Raw genomic sequence first — 27315 nt, 5'->3', positions numbered from 1 at the left:
ACTTTTACAGAAATGAAAACAAAGATGGCTCTCCTCAGCAGCAGATGAAAGAATCAAGGTGAGCAGTTTCAGGAACAGCTGGAGCCCTGGGCTTCCAGGATGGACCACAGGGATTGAGGTCTAGAACTCACCTGGACTGGCCCAATGCTCTTATTCCGGCCTCCAGGCATGCCATCTTCTCTGATAGCTGAAAGGAAACATAAGTCAAGAAAGGCAGTCAGAAGCACACTCATATAACTCTTAGCACAAAAAGAGAATTTACTTGGCCAAAAGCATAAGACAGTAATTAGTGAATCCAAGATTAAAACACAGGTCCTTCTGGACCCAAAGCACACACTTCTTTCTATTATTCCAGGTTCCTTCATAGGCAGCAATATTTTGGGGCCCCCAAGGCATTCTGTACCTATTACACACACTGTATACATTCAATACGTTTAAAAAAGGTGATAGTACTGTTTACCAGTCCTTCAGTTACAAATATCCCGCCAGGATGATGCATCTTAAGGTTTGACAAATTCTAGGGGAGGGACAGGGTATTTCCATTTTTAAATAAAACAGTTTTTATTCCCAGCCTACGTTTAGGTTTGATTTGTAGAATCAGAACAGGTTTTTTGTTTTTTTTTTTTAATCAGAATTTTGACCTCAATGGTTTCTCCCTGCACAGGCAGTCAGTAGAGCACCTGTGTAGTTGAAGGAGATTACTGAGCATTTTCTAAGTATAAAAAGCATCCTTTAAGTAGTATCTCCTGACTAAGAATAACAACTACTACTAATATTATCATCACTGTTTATGGAACACTTAACACGGGGGCATAGAGAAGAACCCCTGATTTGCAATTATAGTAGGACCACAGTATTAGGCAATCCTTTCTGGAAAAGAAAACTTCTGAACTGAGTATTAAAGGTTAAGTGGGATTTAGGCAGCTAGGAAAAGAGTGCTCCAGGTTGAGCGAACAGTGTACAAAAAAGCAAGCTGAAAGTAAAAATGAGCTCTTCTTTCTGGAAACTTCCAAGTGGCTTAATCTGGCTAAAGCATGGGGGGAAGGTGGCCTACGCAGGGGAAGAGTAGCATGAGATAAGGGTAGAAAGGCCAATTGGGCTTAGATCATAAAGAGCCTTGAATGCCAGAGTAGGGTGTAACTTTAGCTAAGGAGCTTGAGGACAAGAAGGAATGTAGGGGGGCACTGCGGTCATATTGGGATTTAAAAAAAATCTTTGTGACAGCCACTGTGGAGGGTAGCTTGAAAGGGGTTAATGTTAACAATGACAGAAGATAAGCTAATGACATTATGTAACAGCAGGCCTTACTAGGATATACCTGCCACTTTAAAAAATTAACATAAGGAATCTAGAAAGTTCCTGAGGCAGGCACTGATTGCCTCAAAAGGTGGGAGCTCCAAGTATAACCCTGTTTCTGAGGTAACTAAAAGGCTGACAGGAAATTCAGAAGTAAGTAAGTTAGGGTCCAAATCCTGTTTCTTCCTGGTCTGTATAATTATGAACAAGTTTCTTTGCCTCTCGGGATTTTAGTTTACTGAAATGAAAAGAGGGAATATTAGTACTTGTTTTATGTTACATTATATAAAATGGTATGGCTAAAACACCAACCCTAGGGCCTGGCATGGAAAGTAAGCACTTAGTAACTAATCCTTCCCTCTCCCTAGCCTCTTTGAGTTAAAAATCCAAGGTTCTATTCTCACCTTTGCTAGAATCTTAATATTTTCATCTGCTAAGTGGAGGCAACATGGTCAGTCTGCATTATAAAAAGCTGTTAAGAATTTAGAGTAAGAAACATATATAGCCTATGTTAGAGCTAGATGTATGCTGCTTGTTGGCTGGGAGGTCTCTTTCCATTTAATTTCAAGGCCTAAAAATCCTTACAATTGCTTCTCTGCTATTCCATGGTCAATGACAGTCTTTGGATATTTCTATTTCCAATAATAACATCTCACATGTCTTTATTTCAGTTCACAGGTAGAGAACAAAGATCTGTCACTGGAATACAACAACAAATATATTAATAGTTCAGCTGTTATCTCATTTTCACTGTCCTGGAGGTGTGAAAATAATGCAACATACTTTACTTTTCATTTAAAGGGCCACATGTCTTAAATATTTACATCTTGCCAATCTCTTGTTCTGAAATTCAGAAGCTCATCGGCCCAGCGCAGTGGCTCACACTTGTAATCCCAGCACTTTGGGAGGCTGAGAGGGCAGGTCACCTGAGGTTGGGAGTTTGAGATCAGCCTGACCAACATGGAGAAACCACATTTCTACTAAAAATTCAAAATCAGCCGGGCGTGGTGGTGGCGCATGCCTGTAATCCCAGCTATTCGGGAGGCTGAGGCAGGAGAATAGCTTGAATCCGGGAGGTGGAGGTTGCAGTGAGCCGAGATGGTGCCACTGCTCTCCAGCCTGGGCAATAAAAGCAAAACTCCATCTCAAAAAAAAAGTTCATCTTCTTCCTCGACCCCACCCAGAATAAGAAATGATAGAAATCTACTATGTATTACATACTATTCTCTGAGGTAAAGTAACTCATGAGTAAAGTATTAGTATCACTCCCATTGAAGAGATGGATCTAAGGCTCACAGAAATGAAGTATTTTGCTGGAAGAGACAGAAACTAAAGAACAGAATCAGGGTTGGAACCCAAGCTATCAGACTCTAAGACCAGACTTCTTTCTACTACTACTCTGTATGCATCCTAGTGGAGAAACATCAGATACTTTCAGGTGATGCATAAACTCTTAATTATACATTCTTAATTACTAATTATTCTTATTTACATTGTTATTTATTAAGTATTAATTATTCTTAAATTATACATTTATTCTGATGTGCAACTCACTGAGGTGGTAAAAAAATGCCTTTAAAAATGAACTTTGATTTTTAAAAGTTATTGAAAGACTAATATAAAAAGCAGTGCCCATTTAGAGATGATAAAATCGGTCAAGATGCTATGAAACCGCCGGAAGTGTGGAAATCAATACAATGTGCCACAGTGCCTCTTTTAAAAACAAAAACTTGGAGCATATTTTCAAGCTTATAATATTCTTGCCCATATGCATGTTATCTCATTTGATCCTTACAACCACCTTGGAAGGTGTATTATTCTCCCACGCATTTTTGAGATGAGAAAACAGAGTTCAGAGAGGTAAAGAGATTTGCTCAAGGTTACTCAGAGAAAAACTGACAGAGCTGGAGTTTCCATTTAGATCTTCTGATTCTTCTTCTTTTTTTTTTTTTTAATGAGACGGAGTCTTGCTCTGTCGCCCAGGCTGGAGTGCAGTGGCCGGATCTCAGCTCACTGCAAGCTCCGCCTTCCGGGTTTACGCCATTCTCCTGCCTCAGCCTCCGGGGTAGCTGGGACTACAGGCGCCCGCCACCTCGCCCGGCTAGTTTTTTGTATTTTTTAGTAGAGACGGGGTTTCACTGTGTTAGCCAGGATGGTCTCGATCTCCTGACCTCATGATCCGCCCGTCTCGGCCTCCCAAAGTGCTGGGATTACAGGCTTGAGCCACCGCGCCCGGCCTAGATCTTCTGATTCTAAAGCTGTGCTTGTCCCTAGATGCCACACTGAACTAACACGTTTTTCAGCAGGGTTAAAGTCTATCTGGCAGTGATTTGATTAAAAAGAACAAATGGCTCCTGTGTGCAGTATTACAGGAATGGTTCTGCTGTAACTCTTATCTAAGTCTAAGAAAGAGAATGGCCCTAGCCATGACGCTTCTATCTTCTCAGAAGGCACCACAAATACTTTTTCTGCTTTGGAACTCATATGCCTACCATTCTTCATTTGTTTGGGCCTAGGCAGTCAACAGAACCCAGAAACCATAAATAACAAAGCTAACAACATCAAAGTTCCACTCAAAACCTGTTGGTGGTGCCTTTGGTCCATGGGCCAAATCTAAGCTCCTCACCATGGGCCAAACCTAAGCTCCTGAGCATGGCATTCAAGACCATCTATCATCTGGTTCTGCTGGGACCCCTCACCCTCATCTCTGGCATAAATGCTATGCCCTAACGCTATACCCTAACGGTACACCCTACATATAGAGAACTATTTGTTAGTCTTTGAACACACTATTCTGTTTTACATAGTTCTGTCTCTTAGTATGTTCCCTGTACTCAGAAAGAAACTTAAAGTGGAAAAATCTGGCAACACTACCTTCCCTAAGTGACATCATAACAACCAAGTGATTCAAGTTAATATCACCAATAATGGGTATACACTTACATCATGTGCTCTTGATATTATGGACTAAGAAAGACACAACATCATTTCTATGGCATTCTTTTGAAAAATGTATAACCTGCATGTAATTGTGAGGAAACTGACAAGCCCAAATTAAGGGATATTCTACAAAATACATGAATACATGACTTATTTGCTTCAAAATCGACAATGTTAATAAAGACAAAGAAAGACTGAGGAACTATTTCAGATTAAAAGAGACTGAAAAGACATAAAAACTAAATGTAATGTGATTTCCTGAACTGGCTTCTAAATCAGAAAAAATGAAATTGCTATAAAGGACACTGGGATGAATGGCAAAAACTGAATAAGATCTGCTAATAAGATAGTATTGTGTCATGTTAAATTTCCGGATTTTGATAATAGTACTGTGATTCTTAGAAATAAGAGGAACACTGCCTATGCCTCACTCTCAAATGGCTAAGAAGGTGCACACATGCAGGCGCACACATACTTACTTACCTGTGGGAAGTGGGGAAGGTGGAAGAGAGAGAGAGAGAGAGACAGAAGGAAGAGCAAGGGGGAGGGGAGAGGGAAAATAACAAAACAAATAGGATGATAAAGCAAATGTGGCAAAATGTTAGCAATTGGTGAATTTGGGTAAAGGGTATATGGGAATTCTTACTACTGTTGCAAATTTTCTGTAAGCTTGAAATTATTTCAAAATAAAACAAAGCAAAATTTTAAAGTCTTAACTTAAAAACAAACAAACAAACCTTTGGCCGGGCATATGCTCATGCCTATAATCCCAGCACTTCGGGAGGCTGAGGCGCAGGACTGCTTGAGCTCAGTTCAGCTCAGCTGAATTTGATCCTCAGTTCAAGACCTGCCTGGGCAACATGCTGAAAACTTGTCTCTACCATTTTTTTTTTTTTTTTTGGTAGAAAAAATGTAAAAAAAAGTTCATAAGGAAAATGTAAGAAATGTAAAAAAAAAAGTTTGTAAGGAACACGAACTTTGATTTCTTGAAGATTCTGCTCAAATGTTATCCCTCCTTGAGATTTCTCAGTGCTTCATGCAGACCTCTGTGTTGTGTCCTGGGGCACTTTTTACCCTGGCAAAGTGACATGGAGATGCCATAGGATCACTGTCTCACAATGCCATTCTGCAAACATCACCTCCTCCAAGAAGCTTTCCTTGACCTTTATACTTTTGAACTAGTTAGCAAGTTATGAGACCACAGAGTTAAGGAAATTTTTTATTTTTTTCACATAATAACTAATATGAAATCCACTCCCCCTTCCCACCCACCACGAAGCTGACTGTATCTCCATTTCTCCTCTTACAGTATTCTCCCCATCCCACTTCCTGCCATGGCCCTCCATCACAGTCAACCCATCTAACCAGGGAGCATCCTATCACTACTGAGTTATTTGCTGAGGGACCAACAGAAAAGTAGGACTTGATCATGGCCCTTGAGGGGCTCATTGTCTAATAATGAGGGAAACAGACGAGTGAACAGAGAAAGACAACACAAGGTGACCAGGGTTATGGCAGAGAGCATGCGAAAAAGCTGTGGAAGCACAGAAGGGTTATCTGGTGGGGAGTGGCGTCAGAGAAGGATTCTTAGAGGATGTTACAAATTAATGCTGAATCTTGAAGTCAGGAGTAGAAGAAAGGGTGGCTGAAACCCTCTCTTCTTTCAGGCAGATGAAACCACATGTGCAAAACAGGAAACATCATTGGGTTTTTGAAGAACTAGGATGGAATGCAGATGGTGAGTGGGGACCACCAAATGGAGAAGGAAAGGGATCAGGTGGCTGATGCCAGTGTCAGAGGGGCCTTGAAAATCACCTTGAGGAGCCTGGCTTTATCCCAAAGACTGCAAAATGGGTAAGGAACGTACATGGGGGATACTAGTGCAGTAGTGGGGATGGACAGACAGGGCCCAGTCTCCATTCACCACCCTTCTTTAGATCTTCCTCATTGCTTTGCTAATTTAATGACTTTTCTGACCAGTCAACTTCCAGGTCTGAAAAGACATTCAGTTCTATATCCAAAGATGGAGGACAACAGAGAGCTGTCTCTCACATGAAAAAGCCCCAGTCACAAATGGCAGCTGCATTTTTTTAATAGTTAATTTTTTAAATTTTAAGGTAAGTTTAGACTTTATACAAGAGTTGCAAAAATAGTATGGAGAGTTCTCATATACTCTCCTCCTTTTAACATTTGACATAATCATGGCTAGTCATCAAAACTAGGAAACTAACTTTGGTACAATACTATTAACCAAAGCACATACTTTATTTTGATTTCTCCAGTTGTTTCACTGATATCTTTTGTTCCAGAACACAATCCAGGGGCCCACATTGCATTTAGCTGTCTTGCCTTCATAGTCTTCTCCAATCTGTGACAGCTCAGTCTTTCCTTGTTTTTTGTGACTCTGACACTTTTCAAATGGGTATTTTGTCAAATGTCAGTTATTCTGAAGAATGTCCCTCAATATGGGCTTGTCTGTTTTCTCAGGATTAGACTGAGAGTGAACTTACCTCTGTGCATGTGTACATGTGTGCGCTTCTCAGTGTTTCATATCGGTGGTATATACAATGTTGGTGTGTTTTACTGGTACTGTTAATCTTGATCATTTGGCTACAGTCATGTCTGTCAGAATTCTTTAAATAAACTTACTATTTTTCCCTTTGTAATTACTATATATTTGCAGACTATGCAAATATTCTGTTTCTGTTTACACCAATGCCACTTAAGTAAGTGGCATCCATTAGGATCTTGCTTGTCGCAATTATTACTGTGGTGTTCTAATGGTGAATTTTTTTTTTTTTTTTTTTTTTTGGTCTGTCACCCAGGGTGGAGTACAATGGTGTGATCTTGGCTTACTGCAACCTCCGTCTCCCAGGTTTACCTTAGCCTCCAGAGCAGCTGGGACTACAGGCACATGCCAACGCCCCCAGCTAATTTTTATATTTTTTTTTGTATAGATGGGGTTTCAGCATGTTGCCAAGGCTGGTCTTGAACTCCCGAGCTTAAGCAATCCACCTGCTCTGGCCTCCCAAAGTATTGGGACTATAGGCATGAACCACTGTGCCCAGCCCTAATGGTGATTTTTTTTTTCTATTTCCCTCATTCCTTCTACATTTATATTTTTAGAGATGGAGTCTCACTATGTTGCCCAGGCTGGTCTTGAACTCCAGGGCTCGAGTGATCCTCTTGCCTTGGCCTCCCAAAGTGCTGGGATGACAGATGTGAGCCACTAAGTCTGGCCTCCTTCTACATTTATTAATCAGAATTCGCTTAAAAGGAAAAATGATCACTTCTCTTTATTTATTAACTTACTTCTTTCAGTATGAACTCATGGATATTTACTTTATTATTTGGGTTATAAACTAATCCTATAGTTATTGTTCCTCAAGTTGTTCCAACGTTGGCCATCAGAAGTTCTTTCAGGTTGGCTTCTGTGCCCTTTGATACGCTTCCTTTCTTTTTTTTAGAAAGTACTTCCTAATTTGCTGGTACCTTAAGATGCTCCAGGATCATTTTATATTTCTCCTATCCCAGCCTTAGAATCAACCAGTTCTCCAGTGAGTCCTCATTCCTTTCATTGATATTTGGAAGCCAAGATCTGGGTGCTGGGTGTACTCATTGCTCCTGGGGTATCTGCTTCTAGCCCCTCTCAGTGGCTAGAGCTTGGAAACATACATAGGTACACTAACTCACCTACCCACACACGGTATCTATATATTTTTAAATCTATCTAAAACATGAATACATATTGACACACTGATTCCAATCTAGCACCAGGGGATTCATTCTAGCCTTCTCCTTTGCTGATTTATAACTTCTTTCTTTCTCTTATGTGAGAAAACTGACTCTCATTGTCCACAATATATTTACTTGCTGATTCTACTCTAAATGAAGTAGCGACAGAATTCCTAACACATAACCTTGAGAGAAACAAATTTTACAAACTATAGAGTGCTTTGTTTGTATGTAATTCTTTTTATTTTTAGCCTTACAGTATACAGTAAAAACACTTTTCAAAGGTTAGCTCCTTTTTTCTCCGACCCCTTAAGTGTGGTTATGTAACTCATTTCTAACACTAGCTAGATTCATTTGTCACAGTGTGCATTCTTTCTCTCTGCCCTGTAACCCCTACAATATCCTAGCTGATTAAACAAATTTTCACATGTAGTAATTTACTTTTTTGTGGTATAAAGTTCTATGGGTTTTGGCAAATGCACAGAATTATGTGTCAACCACCACAGGTCCATACAGAGTATTCCTTACCCCCAAAATACTCCCATGGCAACTGCAACTTTAATCCTGCTTTCGCAGCACCAACCAGGAGGTGGCAGGGTTTCTCTCCCTGACGCAGACTTCACCAGGCAACTGGGTCTACCTGCTCTGCGTGCAAATAGTCCTTAGGAGACAGCTCCCTGTCCCTCATACTCCATGTGTCTTCCGGTCTATGGTCAGAGGGGTTATAAAGTTAAGTTTCTTCTTCCCTAAAACAGGTGAGTTTTGCTGGAAGCCTCAGAATCTCACACTCCGGCTGAATAAGCAGGATGATTCTTCAGAGACAGTAGTCAAGAAGACAACCCATAATAACTAAGCTTTCATAAGATACAGTGAGGGCAACAAAGGGAGATGAGAAATGTGGAGGCCAAAACCAAAACAGGGTGAGGGCAAGAAGTTGACAGACTCTTCAAGACAGTACGTGTTTGGTATTGGTGGCTGGAAAAGATTTCAATAAGAGGAAACTGACAGTGGGGAAGGGAAAAGATCTCCAAGTAGAGGAAAAAACCTTAGTACAGGCACTGTAAGGCATCCCTGAGGCACAGTATTCAGAAATGAGTTAGAAAGAGAGGCAGGGCACAAACTTGGTAACACTTCAAATGTCCTACTATGGCATTCATCATCCAGTAAACACAGGGCGTTCCAACATGTAAACAACTACGCCACATGGTAGACATGTGAAGCAGTACATTTTCCGTGTGGTCAGGTACAAGCTCTGCTTAATAACAAATTATAATTTAGTAACTATTAACTGTCAACACAACCACCCCTAAACTACTACTGCTAAATCATTTTACCTCCCTAAGCTGTATCTGTAAACTGGGGATAACAGTTAATAACAGGGTTGCTGTATGTATTCAGTGGTAGAATATATATATGGAGGGTACATAAATAAGTGCTCAATATTAGTATTTATAATAAATTATAAATCACCCAAATTTATCTAAATGCCCTTCCACATCTCTCTTACTTTTCTTCATGATGGGCAAGTTTTTAAAAGGTCCTTCCTATCTCATACACAATAAAACCAGTCTGAGTACATCTGGATGTCTGCATTCATAATGCTATAAAACCAGTTGGAATAGTTCACTTTATCTGACTAACCCCCCCATCCCTGAACACTGCTGCTATGAACCCCTAATACCTTGCTGGGTATTTTGTATGTTATCATACTTAATCCTGTAGAGAACTCTGCAGGGCAAGTAACATACCACCTTAAAGGTAAGATAATTGAATATCAGAGATATAAAGCAAACTTCCTAAGGTCACAGAGCTAAGAGCTAGTCTGTTTGCCTCTAGAGCCTCTCTTCTTCCTGCTGAATGACACTGCTCTATTCTACTCTCTACTCTCCATGGGAATACCACTCTAGGCTTCTGACACCGGCCCTTCTCTCTTATGTATCTAAGCTCTCTGTGGGTGATTTCACCTCTGGACTAGACTTTTACTACCACCTCTGTGCCAACAGCTCCATGAAGCCTGTTTGCAGGCAGGGCTTCTCACGTCAGTTCCAATCCTATACAACCAACTTCCTTGGTGAACATCTTTATGTGTCCCTCTCAGGTACCTCAAACTCAGTATTGCCAAGGCCAACATTTTGCCCCACACTTTTTTCTTTTCTTTTCCTTTCTTTTCAGAGGGTCCTACAGAGGAATCACCCTGCTTTTTAGTTTGACTTTTTTGTTTCCTCCCATTTTTTCCTCCATAGTAAGATCATTACTCTTAATCCACATCCTCAACTTCAACTTCTGGTGCTGCTCAATATTCAGTATGTCACCAAGTTCTATCAGGTGAGTTTCTTCAGTGTCTCTCTGTGCCATTATTTCCCCCGTTCCTTCAGATTTCCTTCTAGACTCTACTAAAAACTTTCTAGATGGTTTTTCTGTTTCCCTTGCCCCAATTCATCCTCCAAAAGAGTCCTTCATATTCATCCTACTAGAACGTCAGTTTATTCCTATTATCTCAGGCTAAGGGCTCTTGGAAAGCTTCCCAATACATCCCAAACTCCTCACCAACCTAGACACAGACTTCTGAGCATGCCTAGCCTCTGAGTACACCATGGTTCTAGCAAACAAAATGATACCGCATTCAGAAATCTCCTACCTCATGCCTTTTCATCCAAAAATTTCTACTTCTGTCATCATTCCTGAAATAATTAGTGATGTATATTAATCGCAGTTAAGACCTGACTGTTAAGTGGGTTCTTGGTCACACAGGGCTTGTGCACTCATTCCCACAGAATCCTTAACATTTCACTAGTTTTTTCCCCTCTACCTAGTTTAGGAAGTGCTTGTAGGCAAGAATGGTTCCAGATTCATTTTTGGTTATGAGTACAAACTGTAAGGCCTGATATGTAGTGCAAGCTTGAGAAATAAGTAACTAAACAGCTGACACTAAAGGTAAAGTCTTGAATGAAGGATGGGCCATCAGCACCATGAGCACCACTCACCCTTCCGGTTCATCCCCATCTGGAGGCATTTGAGCAGGCGGCAGTACTGGCACCTGTTCCTCTGCTTCCGAGACATGACACAGTTCTTGTCACGACTGCATCGATATACCCGTTTGTTGCAAATGCTCCGCTTGAAAAACCCTTTGCAGCCCTCACAGGAGATGATCCCATAGTGCAAGCCTGTAGCACGGTCCCCACAAATGAGACAGGTTCGTTGTTCAGCCCGATCATCTGGAACAGAAACTGATCATGTTCGAGTTAGAACACAGTGGAAATAATGGCTTTAAGCCTACAGTTCCTAAAGTGAGCAACTCTGCTCTGGGTAGATTAAGACCACCACTATCTCCAGGCTAAAGGGCAAATAGGGGGCCCATCTTTGGAGCTTTGTCCCAGGAGTAGTCCCTGTATCTGTGGTTGCAGATACCACAACACAGTCTACCTAAACTCTTTCTCCTGGGTTTCAGCAACACTTGGATCAGTATCTAAGACTGAAACCTACAAAGTATCTTTGACTCCTCTATCACCCTCACCCTGCTCATCTATAACCCATCAATTCTACCCTGTAAGAGCATGGTAAGGATTACTTACCATATATGTAAGTGCCTCACACGTGATATATAGCCAATAAATGACAGCTGTAATTAAGTTCTAACCATGCCCAACTAAGCCAGTCAGCCAGACATCCAGTCAATAAATATTTACTGTGCAACTCTTCTATCCCGGGAACTGCTGTAAGGCATGAATACAGCAGTGAACAGAAGTCCCTGGTGAAGCTTACACTCTAGCAGAATATCTATTCTGTGTCCAGGCCCTGTGCTAGGACATAAATAAATCGTTATGATCCCCAGAGTCATGGAACTCACTGACTAGCAATAAACCAGTTACTCGAGGAGGAAATTCAGAATAGAGTATAGCTCTTCACTTCCTCTTCCTTTAAACTGCATTTACTCAGGACCAAGCAACTGCTAAAGAGCAGGCAGATGACAAAAAAGCACCCTGTGAACTGTGATGTGAAGCTATGCCAGCAGGTACAAGAAATCACCAGGGAAGGTTCTGATCAGAGGCCAAGACAAGAAATCAGATATATGAACCTCACTCCTGAGTAAGAGGCAAGGTATAATAATCAAGAACGTCATTATAGAGCCAGGCGTGATGGCACACACCTGTAGTCTCAACTACTAAGGAGGCTGAAGCAGGAGGACTGCTTGAGCCTAAGAGTTTGAGGCTGCAGTGAGCTATGACTGTACCACTGCATTCCAGCCTAAGCGACGGCATGACCATGTCTCTTAAAAAACAAACAAAAGCAAAGCCACGTCATTATACCATGAATTAGAGACCCCTTATAATTAGAGAGATTCTAATTTGAATCCTAGCTCTGACACTAGCTGGGTGAACTAGGGAAAAATCGATCTTCTTTACTTTTCTCATTTCTCTCATCTGTTAAATGGTGATTATAATAATACCTATATCCCATGGATAAAGTTCTCACTGCAGTGTGTGGGCTGTAACAGACATCTGATAACTGTCAGCTATTATTTTCTTTATTATTACCCCAGCAGGTACACATTGAATGTGATAATGACATTCCTGAAAAGAAAGGCTTTCGAAGGCAATGCTAACGGAGGGTCATGGTAGTATACGTAGGAGGGATGCAGAGAAAGGAGGAGGCTTGCATTTCTGGAGCCCTTATTATATGCCAACTTTTGAGATGATTCTTTATGATTGCCATCTGTAGTAAGCAGAATAACTGCGACCCACAGATATCAGGTCCTAATCCCTGGAACCTGTAAAATGCTACTTTATAAAGGAAAAAGGGTATTTGTAGATGTGATTAAATTAAGAATCTTGCGTTAGGGGGTTATTCTGAATTATATGGGTGGGCCCTAAATACAACCACAAGTGTCTTCATGAGGCAGAGGGAGATCTGATAAGAATAGTAGAGAAGAAGAAACACATAATATGTAGAAGAGAAGGCGATATGAAGACAGAGGCAAAAACTGGCTACCAACCAAGGAATGACGGCAGTCACCAGAAGTTGGAAGAGGCAAGGAACTCATTCTCCCCTAGAGATTCTGAAAGGATTGTGGCTCTGCAAACACCTTCATTTCGGCCCAGGGATACTGATTATTTTTTTTTTTTTTTTTTTTTTTTTTGAGAGGGAGTCTTGCTCTGTCGCCCAGGCTGGAGTGCAGAGGCTCAATCTCGGCTCACTGCAACCTCCACCTCCTGGGTTCAAGCAATTCTCCTGCCTCAGCTTCCCAAGTAGCTGGGATTACAGGCACCTGCCACCACGCCCTGCTAATTTTTGTATTTTTATGAGAGACAAGGTTTTACCATGTTGGCCAGGCTGGTCTTGAATTCCTGACCTCAAGTGATCCGCATACCTCGGCCTCCCAAAGTGCCGGGATTAGAGGCGTGAGGCACCATGCCCAGTCTGATTTTGGATTTATGGCTTCTCTTCCAGTAAGAGAGTAAATTTTTGTTGCTTTAAGGCAATGAGTTTGTGGTAATTTGTTACAGCAGCACAGGAAACTAATATACCTTTTTTCTTTTTCCCCCAAACAGGGAAACAGGCAATATAATGACTTGTCCAAAGTCACTCAGCAAACAGCAGGTATTCAGAGAAGTAAATATATGAGATTATACAACCAGGGAAATGGAGAACGACAGATACGGAAAGACTGCCTAGGTTCTTGAGGACTCTACAGTTCTTGGTTACAGACTTTTCTAAGGCTTATATGCACTTCCTGTGATAAAACAGCACAGTGACAAACTGACATAACCATGTTATTATAATACAATCTTCCTTTTTTTCTTTCGGGGTTTCTTTTCTTTTTTTTTTTTTTTTTTGAGACAGAGTCTTACTCTGTAGCCCAGGCTGGAGCGCAGTGGTGCAAACTCCGCTCACTGCAACCTCTGCCTCCCAGGTTCCGGTTCAAGCAATTCTCCTGCCTCAACCTCCTGAATAGCTGGAATTACAGGAACATGCCACCATGCCTGGCTAATTTTTGTATTTTTAGTAGAGACGGGGTTTCACCATGTTGGCCAGATTGGTCTTGAACTCCTGACCTCATGATCCACCCACCTTGGCCTCCCAAAGTTCTGGGATTACAGGTATGAGCCACAGCGCCCAGCCAATCCTCCTTCTTTTCTTTCTTAAGTTAATTTAAGTGAGTTTCTGTTGTTTGCAAAACAAACAAACAAACAAAATATAAAAAACCCTTTAAGAACAAAAAGATACCCTATAAAAATGGCCCTGGTGTAATGAGTATTCCTTTCATTTTCCTTTTGAAAGCATAAAAAAAACTCAAGGTAAACATTATAGAAAAGTTACAATAGCAAATTTTAAAAATGAAAACAAGTAAGGCCAAAAAGGCAAAATGAATAGCATAAAAATAGCACCCACTATGTTTGAGATGGGATTTCCTAGAGCGCTGAAAAGGCCTGGAAATGAAACTGTTGGGAAATCATGATTGGCTATAGAAGAATCTAAATTTTCTAATTTTAAAACCTGCAGTGTTCTTTTAGATATGATTATAATGTAAACCAGAGCCTTATTAGACTAGACTTAAAAATAGTTATAATGAATATATCCACAAGGACCACACCTTCCTTTCTTCGCTGATATGATTTCACTGAACACCCACCACAGCTAGGTAGGCTTTACTTTACTGACTCATGTAATCTTCAAATCCCATATATAGGTGAGTACAACTGTTATCACCCTTTTGTAAATGATGAAGTGGAGGCTCCAAAATGGTTAAACAATTTGTCCACCTAGAAAGTGGCTGACCCTGAACCACCAGTATCAGAACTGAAGTTCAATAACCTCTTCATAAAGCATTTCTATGGCATTCTGTGCAGCACCTGGATCCAGAGCAAAGAACCCACAGAATGACAATCAAATATAGACCTGTTAAGAACCTGCTCATGTCTCATAACACTGCTTGCTTTTCTCATGATACACTTTTTAAAGGGCACACTGAGATCAAAGACTAAAGGGCCATATTTCTTTAAAGAGCCTGGAGTCCTAGGACTGCTTCTCTGTCTCGCTAGAGCTATTCTTACTGCCTGCCATGTTCGGTTTATTCAAAAAATGGTCTATACCATGGATGAGGAACTAATTCAAAAGGGAGTTTCTCAATGGTACAAAAGAAAGGCTCTCTCCAGATCAATAGTAGCCCTTCAAAGAAGCATTTGGAAAACTTCTCTCCCAGTATGTGAAAAATAACAACAACAGAATCAGCTACTGTTAACTGACCACTTAGGTGCTATGCTCTGGCCAAGCATTTAACATACATTATTGTGCTGAATAATCACAATTATTCCTAAATCAGGTGCCCTCAACATTTTACAGATCAGGAAATGGAGGCCCATGAGGTGCTATCACTCCCTAATAGTCATCCAGCTAGTAAGGGAAGGCTGGAAGCCCCAAAAGTCTATGTTCCTAACCATTACATTCTTTGGCCACAGCAAGGCAAATCTATACATTCTACATGCAGTTAAGTCAGGCCCTTCCCCACTGAAAACCAACCAACCAACCAACCAACCTAAAAAGCCAAGGTCCCCCTTCGTAAATGAACAAACTGAAGCAAATGCCCCAATCGTGCCTGGCCAGATGTCAGATACAGGTTTCTGCACCTCCTATTGGCAAAGGATTTGAAGGGTATTTATAGCATCTTTACATTCATTATCTTGCTGGCATCAGGCCAAGGTAAGGGTTATTCTTATCTTATAGATAAGGCAAAAAACATTCAACACTCTGTACCATGCAATGTGCCAGAAGTTTTTACATACACTATTCACCGCAGTAATTTCGAGAGGTATTATTCCTATATTACTGAATCTGGAATCTTAAGAGTTAGAAAGAGCCTTAGAAATTGCCCTGAACAGATCTTTACCTAAGGCATGAATTCCCTCCACAATGTTCCAAGACAAAGAGTTGCCCCATCCTCTTACTTAACACATCTCCAGTGACTCCATAAGGTACTTCATTCCATTCATTCTATTTTTAGACAGTTATAATGGTTCAAAGGCTTTTCTTTACATGGAGCCAAACCTGAAGCTTCCCCCACTGCCCTGAATAATGTGTTCATGGGTAAAAAATAAATGTACAATCTAACCTAGCTCATATATAAACGATTTAGAGATTTAAAGATAATAATGGAGTTTTCAGGCCAGGAGCAGTGGCTCACGCCTGTAATCCCAGCACTTTGGGAGGCTGAGGAGAGTAGATCACCTGAGGTCAGGTGTTCAAGACCCGCCTGGCCAACATGGCAAAACCCCATCTCTACTAAAAATATAAAAAATTAGCCGGGCATGGTGGCATGTGCCTGTAATCCCAGCTACTCGGGAGGCTGAGGCAGGAGAATTACTTGAACCCGGGAGGCAGAGGTTGCAGTGAGCCAAGATCGCGCCACTGAACTCCAGCCTGGGCGACAGAATGAGACTCCATCAAAAAAGAAAATAATAATAATAAAATAACGGAGGACGGGTGTGGTGGCTCATGCCTGTAATCCCAACACTTTGGGAGGCCGAGGTGGGCAGATCATGAGGTTAAGAGATTGAGACCATTCTGGCTAACACAGTGAAACCCTGTCTCTATTAAAAGTACAAAAATAGCTGGGCATGGTGGTGCTCGCCTGTAGTCCCAGCTACTCTGGAGGCTGAGGCAGGAGAATTGCTTGAACCCGGGAGGCGGAGGCTGCAGTGAGTTGAGATTGTGCCAGTGCACTCCAGCCTGGTGACAGAGCGAGACTCCGTCTCAAAAAAAAAAAAAAAAAAAAAAAAATTATAATAATAATGGAGTTTCCAACTGTGATTTTTTTTCCTTCTCATTTCTTAGTCTTAATGAATTATATAGTATAGGCCAGGGGCACACTTTGGGAGGCCAAGGCGGGCGGATCATGAGGTCAGGAGATCGAGACCATCCTGGCTAACACGGTGAAACTCCATCTCTACTAAAAATAAAAAATGAAAAAATTAGCTGGGAGTGGTGGTGGACGCCTGTAGTCCCAGCTACTCAGGAGGCTGAAGCAGGAGAAAGGTGTGAATCTGGGAGGTGGAGCTTGCAGTGAGCCGAGATCATGCCACTGCACTCCAGCCTGGGTGACAGAGCAAGACTCTGTCTCAAAAAAAAACCAAAAAACAAAAACAAAAACAAAAAACAACAACAAAAAAAACCCACCTCATAGCGTATCAAAATCTCTCTTAAAACGAAGTATCCAGAACTGAATGATTTTTCTTTTTCTTTTTTCTTTTTTTTTTTGAGACGGAGTCTCGCTCTGTCGCCCAGGCTGGAGTGCAGTGGCCGGATCTCAGCTCACTGCAAGCTCCGCCTCCTGGGTTTACGCCATTCTCCTGCCTCAGCCTCCCGAGTAGCTGGGACTACAGGCGCCCGCCACCTCGCCCGGCTAGTTTTTTGTATTTTTTTTTAGTAGAGACGGGGTTTCACCGTGTTAGCCAGGATGGTCTCGATCTCCTGATCTCGTGATCCACCCGTCTCGGCCTCCCAAAGTGCTGGGATTACAGGCTTGAGCCACCGTGCCCGGCCGATTTTTCTTAATATCATTTAAGACTGAATTAATTTTGCTTATATGTTTCTGCAGCTAGCAACACCAGTAAGCACATACATTTTACAATGACTGAATCTCTGTGACATGCCACACATTTTATAATGGGAAAAACTGATGCTGAAAGAGGTAAATAATCTTCATTACACAACCAGTCAGGAGTAGAGCTGGAATTGCAATTCATGATCTTCCAATTCTAAGACTGCTATATTTTCAATCCTCCCTGCCACCTCCTACTCAACCACATACATATTTAATTCACATCTGTTTCACAGGCACCTAAAACCTGAAGTATTTGCCACACATACCACTAACTGATATCTTTCTTATTCCATTCTTGGGAAGCAGAATGTTGAACCCAGGGGTAGGACTTTACATTTGCCCTTGATCCATTTTAGCTTTATATAATAAATTCTGCATGCCATTCTGGTCTATTGAAATCTTTGGGGATCTGGGTCCTGCCCCCTAATATATTATTTCTTCCATCTCCTTCTTGTCTACATGTGTGGTCAGTGTTACATTATTTTCATTTCTATCCTTAAAACAGTATTAAACAGAATGTGGCCTTCTGGCAAAACACTGAAGTCCTTTCTTTAATCTGACTTAACCATTAGCATCCTGGAAATAGTTATTCAATTGGTTTTGTCTTTTATTTTTTCTTTTTTGAGATGGAGTTCCGCTCTTGTCGCCCAGGCTGGAGTGCAATGGCGCAAATCTTGGCTCACTGCAACCTCCGCCTCCCAGGTTCAAGCGATTCTCCTGCCTTAGCCTCCCAAGTAGCTGGGATTACAGGCATGTGCCACCATGCGTTGCTAATTTTTGTATTTTTAGTAGAGACGGGGTTTCACCATGTTGGCCAGGCTGGTCGCAAACTCCTGACCTCAGGTGATCCACCCGTCTCAGCCTCCCAGAGTGCTGAGATTACAGGCAGGAGTCACTGTGCTTGCCCCCAAGACAATTTTTAACAAACTTTAAACTTTAATTGATGAGACTGGGATTAGGTGAATAGATATAAGATATACACTGCAATCAAGGGGACAGGCTTGGGTGGCAATGCAGAGTTGATCTCAGGGCCCATGGCAAGGTAAGCCTCAACTTGTGGATAGAAAATGACAGGCTGAGCACTGTAGTCCCAGCACTTTGGGAGACTGAGGTGGGTGGACTGCTTGAGGCCAGGAGTTTGAGACCATCCTGGGTAACATGGTGAAACCCTGTCTCCCCCCGAAATACAAAAATTAGCCAGGCATGGTGGTGGTGTGTGTCTGCAGTCCCAGTTTCTTGTGAAGTGAGGTGGGAGGATCACTTGAGCCTGGGAAGTGAAGGCTGCAGTGATCCGTGTTCCTGCCATTGTGCTCCAGCCTGGGCAACAGAGAAAGACCCTGTCTCAAAAAAAGACAGAAGTTGGTGGACAAATTTCTGGAACACAGGCAACAGAACATAAATATTAAAAACTTGGGTTCTAGAATCAGAATCTAGGCTCTGTCACTTGCTAGTAGTGTGTCTTTAAGTTTCTTAACCTATTTAGATGTACCTCAGTTTCCAGATAATAGAATGTGGATATTATTATTTTTAAAAGAACTGTTGTGAGGCCAGCCACAGTGGCTCATGCCTGTGATCCCAGCACTTTGGGAGGCCAAAGTGGGTGGATCACTTGAGCCCAGGAGTTCAAGACCAGCCTGGGAAACATGGCAAAACCCTGTCTCTACAAAAAATGCAAAAAATTAGCCAGGCGTGGTGGTGCGCCTATAGTCCCAGCCACCCAGGAGGAGGCTGATGTAGGAGTATCACCTGAGCCCAGGTGGTCGAAGATGCAGTGAGCTGTGATCATGCCACTACACTCCAGCCTAGGGGATGATGGAATGAGATCCCATTTCTAAAAACAAAACAAACAAAAACAACTGTTTGAGAATCAGTAAGGCAATAGATTACCCATAAATGACACACAGCTCTACCTTCTTCATAGTCTGTAATAGAATAAAATAGTTCTGTAAAGTGTAAGTGTTAGACAAAATTGTTGCTTAAGAATAGTTTTTCTTTTTTTAACCTAAAAGACAAAAAAATTGGCAGGACACAGTGGCTCACACCTGTAATCCTAACACTTTTGGAGGCCGAGGTGGTCAGATTACTTGAGGTCAGGAGTTTGAGACCAGCCTGGCTTTTACGGTGAAACCCTGTCTCTACTAAAAATACAAGAATCAGCCACGCATGGTGGTATGGGCCTGTAATCCCAGCTACTCAGGAGGCTGAGGCAGAAAAATTGCTTGAACCCGGGAGATGGAGGTTGCAGTGAGCTGAGATTGCACCACTGCACTCCAGCCTGGGTGACAGATTGAGGCTCTGTCTCAAAAACAAAAACAAAAACAAAGAAACAAACAAAGAAACACCACTTTAAATTTTTTTTTTTTTTTTTTTTTTTTTGAGACAAGAGTCTCGCTCTGTTGCCCAGGCTGGAGTGCACTGGCGCAATCTTGGCTCACTGCAAGCTCCGCCTCCCGGGTTCACGCCATTCTCCTGCCTCAGCCTCCCGAGTAGCTGGGACTACAGGTGCCTGCTACCTCACCCGGCTAGTTTTTTGTATTTTTTAGTAGAGACGGGGTTTCACCATGTTAGCCAGGATGGTCTCGATCTCCTGACCTGGTGATCCGCCCGTCTCGGCCTCCCAAAGTGCTGGGATTACAGGCATGAGCCACCGCGCCCGGCCTAAAAAATTTATTGGCACCAGTCAGGCTGGTAGCAGGGGAAAGTAATGACAGATTTCCTAGAGGAAGTGAATTCTGAAGTACAAATACTAGTTAGACAACTGAAGGTGGAAGAGTGGGTATAGACAAATAAATAATTGGGATATAAAGTCATGTCTTAAATTTGGTGCTGGAAAACTCCTCTCCAACTTGGGTTTCCTCTAAGAAGAATCTCATTCCTCTCTAAAAGAGCCGACATAGTTGACTAAGTTTCAGAAAGACTATCAAGAAAAGCTGTTACAGAAGTAGCCACAGATATAGTATCAGGCTATGTTTTACCCCTTTGTATGTAAAAGTCATGATCTGCCCACAGTTTCATTCCTGCAAAATAGTATATATATTGCTGGTTACCATAACTAAACACAAGCATTATTAGAAAAAAGGTAACATGCTTGGTCTTTGCTATAGACTTTCAAACCTTAGGGTCAATGTAAAGTGGTTTTGGTTTTTGTTTTTTTTTTTTAAGATACAGGGCTTATTATGTCGCCTAGGCTGGAGTGCAGTGGCTATTCACAATTGCAATCATAGCACTCTGCAGTCTTGAACGCCTGACCTCAAGTGACCCTCACACCTCACTTCCCGAGTAGCCGGGACTACAGGCATGCACAACTGCACCTGGCAAGAGTTTTTTAAGTCAGAGATTATTCTAGCATAGGTAACAGAAGTATCATATTAAATTTCATTTCTTAAACTCCTGCTGATAAATAAGAGCAGATCCAGAGCTTACTTAGGGTTTCTATGGACACATATTTTCAGAGGCAAAAATGTCAAATTCAAAGGAAATAAAATGATAAATAAAGTTGCTGATATGGTTGGCCTAGAAGATTAGTAACAATCTGAACCAGCTACAGAGCCCTAGCAACATTTCTTCAGAGCACCAATAAATGGTGTCTGCTCAAATAAATGGATATGCCTATCTCTACATCATTTAGCAAGAACAAAAAGTAAATGAGGATAAAAAGATTTATAAATGAATCTAGTCATCCTTCTGACCAGAATTGTACAATTTAGGGTCTTGTTTTACAAAAGCTGCGGAACTTCTCAGTTACACCTAACCAAGGTTATGGTGCAGGTAGGTTTTGATTAAAGACGTTAACAGTAAAATCTGGCACAATGAATGCTATAGAGAAGATACACAATTTGTTGAATGAATGAATGAATGAATGAGCAGCAAATGAACAAATGGTAAGGCTTGGTGCAGTGTTTTCCAAATTATAAGGCATAACCCATAGCATCATGTTTGGAAAACAATGAAATGGAAAATATCAAGGTGTATCATATGTAGCAAGAAAGGGTAAAATTCTGTGAAACTTCTGTTTCAATTAAAGTGTGTCTGTGTGTCTGCATTTGTGTGTCTGTGATGTGCAAGTGTGCAGTGGGGTACTGGATCACAATGTATGTAGAAGTGTAAAAAGTTTTAAACACATTAGCCTAGCATTTCAGACACACTAGTATAAACTCCAGCTCTGCCACTTGCTAGCTTTATAATTGTGAGCAAATAATTCTGTTCTCTTAGTCTAACTATTAACTGTAAAATAGAAATGATATTAGTACTCACCTCATACAGAGTTGCTAGGGATGAAATGATACAGTACACAATGGTAAGAACATGAACATGGTGCTTACTATGTACCAGATTCTGTCCTAAATTTGTTACACTGAATCAATCACTCACTCATTCCTCATAACAACTCTAAACAGACAGTCCTCCTCTTACAGAAAGTTCAACTTAAGGACTTTTCTTCTTTATGATGGTGTGAAAGTGGTATGTATCCAGTAGAAACAGTACTTCCAATTGTGAATTTTCATCTTTTTCCCAAGCTAGCGATATATGATATGATACTCTCTTGCAACGCTGGGCAGCAGCAAGCCCTTGCTCCCAGTCAGGTTGAGGTGGAAGAATCATTTGAGGCCAGGAGTTCTAGACCAGCCTGGGTAACACAGCAAGACCCCACCCCTACAAAAAATAAACAAATTAGCCAGGCATGGTGGCACACACCTATATGGTCCTAGCTACCTGGGATACTGAGGTGGGAGGATCCCTTGAGACCAGGAGTTTGAAGCTGCAATGAGCTCTGATTGTGGCACTGTACTCCAGCCTGGATGACAAAGCAAGACGCTGTCTCTAAAAAAACCAAAAACAACAACAACAACAAAAAGAAAAATTCATCTTAAATAAAGCTATAAATAGTGCTTTAATTAAAAGAGTTTTTGATATAATTTAACATTATAAAACTTTTAGCAAACTAGAAACAGAAAAAAATTGAATATGATAAAGGCTATCTGAAGAAACCTATACCAACTATTACACTGAATCATAAAATGTTTAAACAAAAAAGTGCTTTTCTTTTGAGACTGAATATAAGACAAGGATGGCCTATGATCAGTACTCTACCTTTATTCAACACTGTAGTGAAGGTCCCAGCCAGTGCAGACAAAATAATATATAAAAATTAACCATATTTCTATACCACGCACAAACAGAAGTGAAAAATTTTACAAGATGCCATTTACAATAGCACCAATAAATATGAAATACCCAAGGTGTAATCTAATAAAGAGATACAAGATCTCTATGGAGAAACTGTAATATACTTATTTAATATAAAGTACTTCTAAGATAAACTAAAGAAGGTTTTTAAGTAAATGGAGGGATTTATGACACTCATGGATTGGAAGAGTTATTACGGTAAAGGTCTATAGATTCAGTAAGGTCCCATTCAAAATCCCCACTGTGTGTGTGTGTGTGTGTGTGTGTGTGTGTATAACTTGACAAGCTAATTCTGAAATGTATACGGAAATGCAAAAGAACAAAACTAGTACAGATACTTGAGAAAAGATAAGACAATCTACTATATATCAACATTTATTTTAAAGCTATAGTAATTAAAATGTTTTACTGGCTCAAAGACAAAGAGACCAAAGGCATGGAATGGAGAACCCTACAACATAGCCATGCATATATGAATATTTAATTTATAAAGATGGCATTGCAGAGCACTGAGAAAAAGACAAGGCTTTTCAATGAATTGTGATGGGGCAAGTTGATATCTATATGAGAAAAAGTGAAACCCGATTCTACTGTACTCTAATTTAAGACCCAAATATCCAAGGCAAAATAATATATCTCTCAGAAGATAATAAAGGAGAATATCTTCACGACCTTGAGTTATAAAGAGATTTTAAAAAAGAAGTCAGAAGGCCAGGTGCGGTGGCTCACGCCTGTAATCCCAGCACTTTGGGAAGCGGGGGCGGGCAGATCATGAGGTCAGGAGATCGAGACCATCCTGGCTAACATGGTGAAACCCCATCTCTACTAAAAACACAAAAATTAGCTGGGCGTGGTGGCAGGCACCTGTAGTCCCAGATACCCGGGAGGCTGAGGCATGAGAATCGCTTGAACCCAGGAGGCAGGGGTTGCAGTGAGCTGAGATCGTGCCATTGCACTTCAGCCTGGGTAACAGAACGAGACTCCGTCTCAAAAACAAACAAACAAACAACAACAATAAAAAGGAAGTCAGAAGGAGCACTAACCATAGAAGAAAACACTGATAAAACTGCATTAAAGTAACAAAATATAATAGAGTGAAAAGGCAAGACACAGCATGGGAGAAGACATATGCAATACAACGACCTACAAAGAGCTCATATTCCAAAATACGTAAAACTCCTATGTAAGAATAAGAAAAAGGCAACCCAGTAGAAAAACGTGTGAGACTTGAACAGGCGTGCCACAAAGGAGGTTAAGCCACATAATCAATAAACTTACGAAAAGATGTTCAAACTTACTAGTGATCAAGGACATGCAAATTAAAACCACAATAAGACATTACATAGCCATCAAAATGGCTGAAATGTAAAAAGACTTCACGTTGTGATGGCAATGTAGAAAAACTAAATTTCATATACTGTTGGTAGGACTGTTTGTTTATACAATCACTATGGAAAATGGCATGTCATTATTAAAGTGGAAGGGACATCTATCCTATGATTCATTCCCGGGTATATACCCAATAAATAAATGCATAAATAATATGCATAAATAAAAATGCATATACATCCATGTCAGGAGGCAAGTTCAAGGATGTTCACATCAGCACGCTTTATAAAAGCCCTGAATTTAAAACAACCCAAATGTTCATCGGCATTACTACAGATGGTATGCATTCAACAATGAAATACTATACGGCAGTAAACATATCTGAACTACTGCAACAACACAGATGACTTGTACAAACAATGGGTGAAAGAAGTGCGAAAGCAAAGAATAAATACTATAGGATTCCATTTGTATTAAGCTTAAAATAAAACAGGCAAAGAAGGGAAAGAGACATACGGTGTTAACAGTATGGTGGTGGGGAGAAGCTTCTGGATCCTGGCAGTGTTCTGTATCTTGAAGTGGGCGGTTGCTTTACAGTAAGTTATTAAGCTGTTCATTTGTATTTTATCCATTTATCTTTAAGTATTAATATTTCATAATAAAAGGCTAAAAATAAAACACAACACGGCAGAGCACTCCAAGAAAGGGAAATGGTATCAGCAATGGCAAAGGAAGGAAAACAAACGCAAGGTGTGTTTGAGAGAACTGCATAGGATACTGATGTTGCATAGAGAGATCTTATGGAGGAATGGTGGGAAATATATCTTGAAAACTGGTTTGGAATAGACTGCAATCGATATTATCCAGCTGATAGAAGGCTACTGAGATGTTTGAATGGAGCCTCGAAAGGGCTTGTAGACTGACTGGACCACAGAGAAGAGACGAAGAGAGGAGGGGATAAGAAAGTGGCAGAGAGGAACTCAAAGTTCTAAACCAAGGTGGCTGTGAGAAATGTGGCATCACTAACAGAAAATTGGAAAGCAAAAGCTGAGTGCGGGGCAAAATTAATGGCTTTAGTTTAAAGAGAGGATGATGGGCGAGTCAAGTGGGAATATTCTAAAGGCAACTACTTAGGGGACAATGGTCAGGGCTAAAATGAAGAATCTGGGAGTCCTCAACACATAGAAGAGTTGAGGCTACGGCAACAGATCAGAACTCCAAGGGGTGGGGGATGGGGTCGGAGAATGTGGAGAAGAAGCAGTAGGATAAAACAGAGAGGGGAAGGCGAGACCTTAGGGAAGTAGTAGGATAAAACAGAGAGGGGAAGGCGAGACCTTAGGGAAGTAAAGTGAGATGACATGGTCAAAGAAGAAAAGGATAGAATGTGAATCCATGATTATCAGAAATATAAGGGACAAAAGGATTCCACAAAGAAGACTCACTGTGAAATGCAACATCAAAACATATGAGGGCCAGGTGCGTTAGCTCACACCTGTAATCCCAGTACTCAGGGGAGGCAGGAGCAGGAGGATAGCTTGAGCCCAGGAGTTGGAGACCACTCTGGGCAAGACAACGAGACCCTTCTCTCCACAAAAAGAAAAAACAAACAAACAAACAAAAAAAGTGTGCAGAATAAAAAAGGCTCAAAGGTCACTACTGAGAACCACTTCAGTGAACTCGTTAGGACAAAAATCATACTGAGTTAAAAGTGAGTAGTAAAGAAATAATATAATTAGCTATACATCATGATCCATTCGGAGTGATAGAGAAAATACATTTTGTCGGAGGCAGCAACAGATTCAAGCAGATGCTTTTTAAAAATTTGCTGTCTTTTTTTTTTTAACTAGTAGAGAATCATATGCATTTAGAAAAGACAAACAGGCCAGGCAAACAGGCCAGGCCTCTAATCCCAGAACTTTGGGAGGCCGGGGTGGGCAGATCACGAGGTCAAGAGATTGAGACCATCCTCGCTAACACGGTGAAACCCCATCTCTACTAAAAATACAAAAATTAGCTGGGTGTGGTGGCATGTGCCTGTAATCTCAGCTACTTTGGAGGCTGAGGCAGGAGAATTGCTTGAACCCAGGAGGCGGAGGTTGCAGTGAGCTGAGATGGCGCCACTGCACTTTAGCCTGGCAGAGCAAGATTCCATCTCAGAAAAAAAAAAGAAACATAGAAACAGTCTTGTAAGAGGAGAATGAAATGTAATCATGTAATCAAGCCATGCTTTCCAAATAAAAACTTTCATCAAAAGTAAAACAAGTTAAACATTTATATATCTTTCTCTGTTATTTTATTTTTATTAAGAAAAAAATTAAGTGACTTGCCCAGGGTTAGAAAAGCAAAGTGATTCACCCAAGGACACAGCAAATCAGTGATGGAACTGAGTTTTAACCTTACTATTCTTCCAAAGATAGACTTCCCATTACATAAACTACCTCCTATGAAGGTGGGGGAAGAGAAGGATGGTTGGTATGGCAGATATCAAGACTGAGCCTCAGGCTGGGCATGGTGGTTCATGCCTGTAATCCCAGCACTTTGGGAGGCTGAGGCGGGTATATCACGAGGTCAGGAGATCGAGACCATCCTGGCTAACATGGTGAAACCCTGTCTCTACTAAAAATACAAATTAGCCAGGCATGGTGGCAGGTGCCTGTAGTCCCAGCTACTGGGGAGGCTGAGGCAGGAGAATGGCGTGAACCCAGGAGGCGGAGCTTGCAATGAGCCGAGACTGCGCCACTGCACTCTAGCCTGGGTGACAGAGCGAGACTCCGTCTCAAAAAAAAAAAAAAAAAAAAGACTGAGCCTCAGTACTGCTGCTGCATCACCCATACCCCCTCTTTAAGGAAACAAATGACAAGAGTCACAACAAAATCTGTGAAACAGAGAACTACGTGCAATCTATCTTGTAAGTGACCACGACATACCCTCCCCTTCTAGCAATCAGTTCTACCTTAATTTGGTTAAACACAGGACAAAACCTGTTACAAAAAGGCTTCATACTCTCATACCTTCACTCAGCTTTGCTGTTACAAAAATACCTCCTCCTCCCCAAGAAAGGCATTTTACCCATTCCAAAGGCTCAGGTTACGCAAATTACATTTGGAAACCGATTTTTATCAAAACCTGCTTTTCAGACTGTGATGAAGGCCAGATTTAGGAAATGGAGAGTACAGCTGCTCACTTGACCGAAATTATACTGACAACTAAGGCAATCTGGAACTTGCCTG

At 41.2% G+C, this 27315-nt stretch overlaps 1 protein-coding gene across 2 annotated transcripts in view; it reads right to left on the bottom strand.

Moving 5' to 3' along the window:
* The window catches only part of NR6A1 (nuclear receptor subfamily 6 group A member 1), a 266623-nt gene that overhangs the window by 27562 nt on the left and 211746 nt on the right, over positions 1-27315 (bottom strand). For both annotated transcript variants that reach the window (XM_030919982.1, XM_030919983.1), the window contains exons 4-5: positions 10956-11198; positions 132-187 (exon numbers count right to left, since the gene is read on the bottom strand). In XM_030919982.1, the coding sequence (XP_030775842.1) occupies positions 132-187; positions 10956-11198 (299 nt within the window). The remainder of the gene's footprint in view (positions 1-131; positions 188-10955; positions 11199-27315) is intronic.

Source organism: Rhinopithecus roxellana, chromosome 16 (genome assembly GCF_007565055.1).
Source record: "Rhinopithecus roxellana isolate Shanxi Qingling chromosome 16, ASM756505v1, whole genome shotgun sequence".
Classification (NCBI taxonomy): Eukaryota; Metazoa; Chordata; class Mammalia; order Primates; family Cercopithecidae; genus Rhinopithecus; species Rhinopithecus roxellana.
The sequence above is the reverse complement of the archived record's forward strand: the minus strand, read 5'-3'. Positions and strand labels throughout refer to the sequence as shown.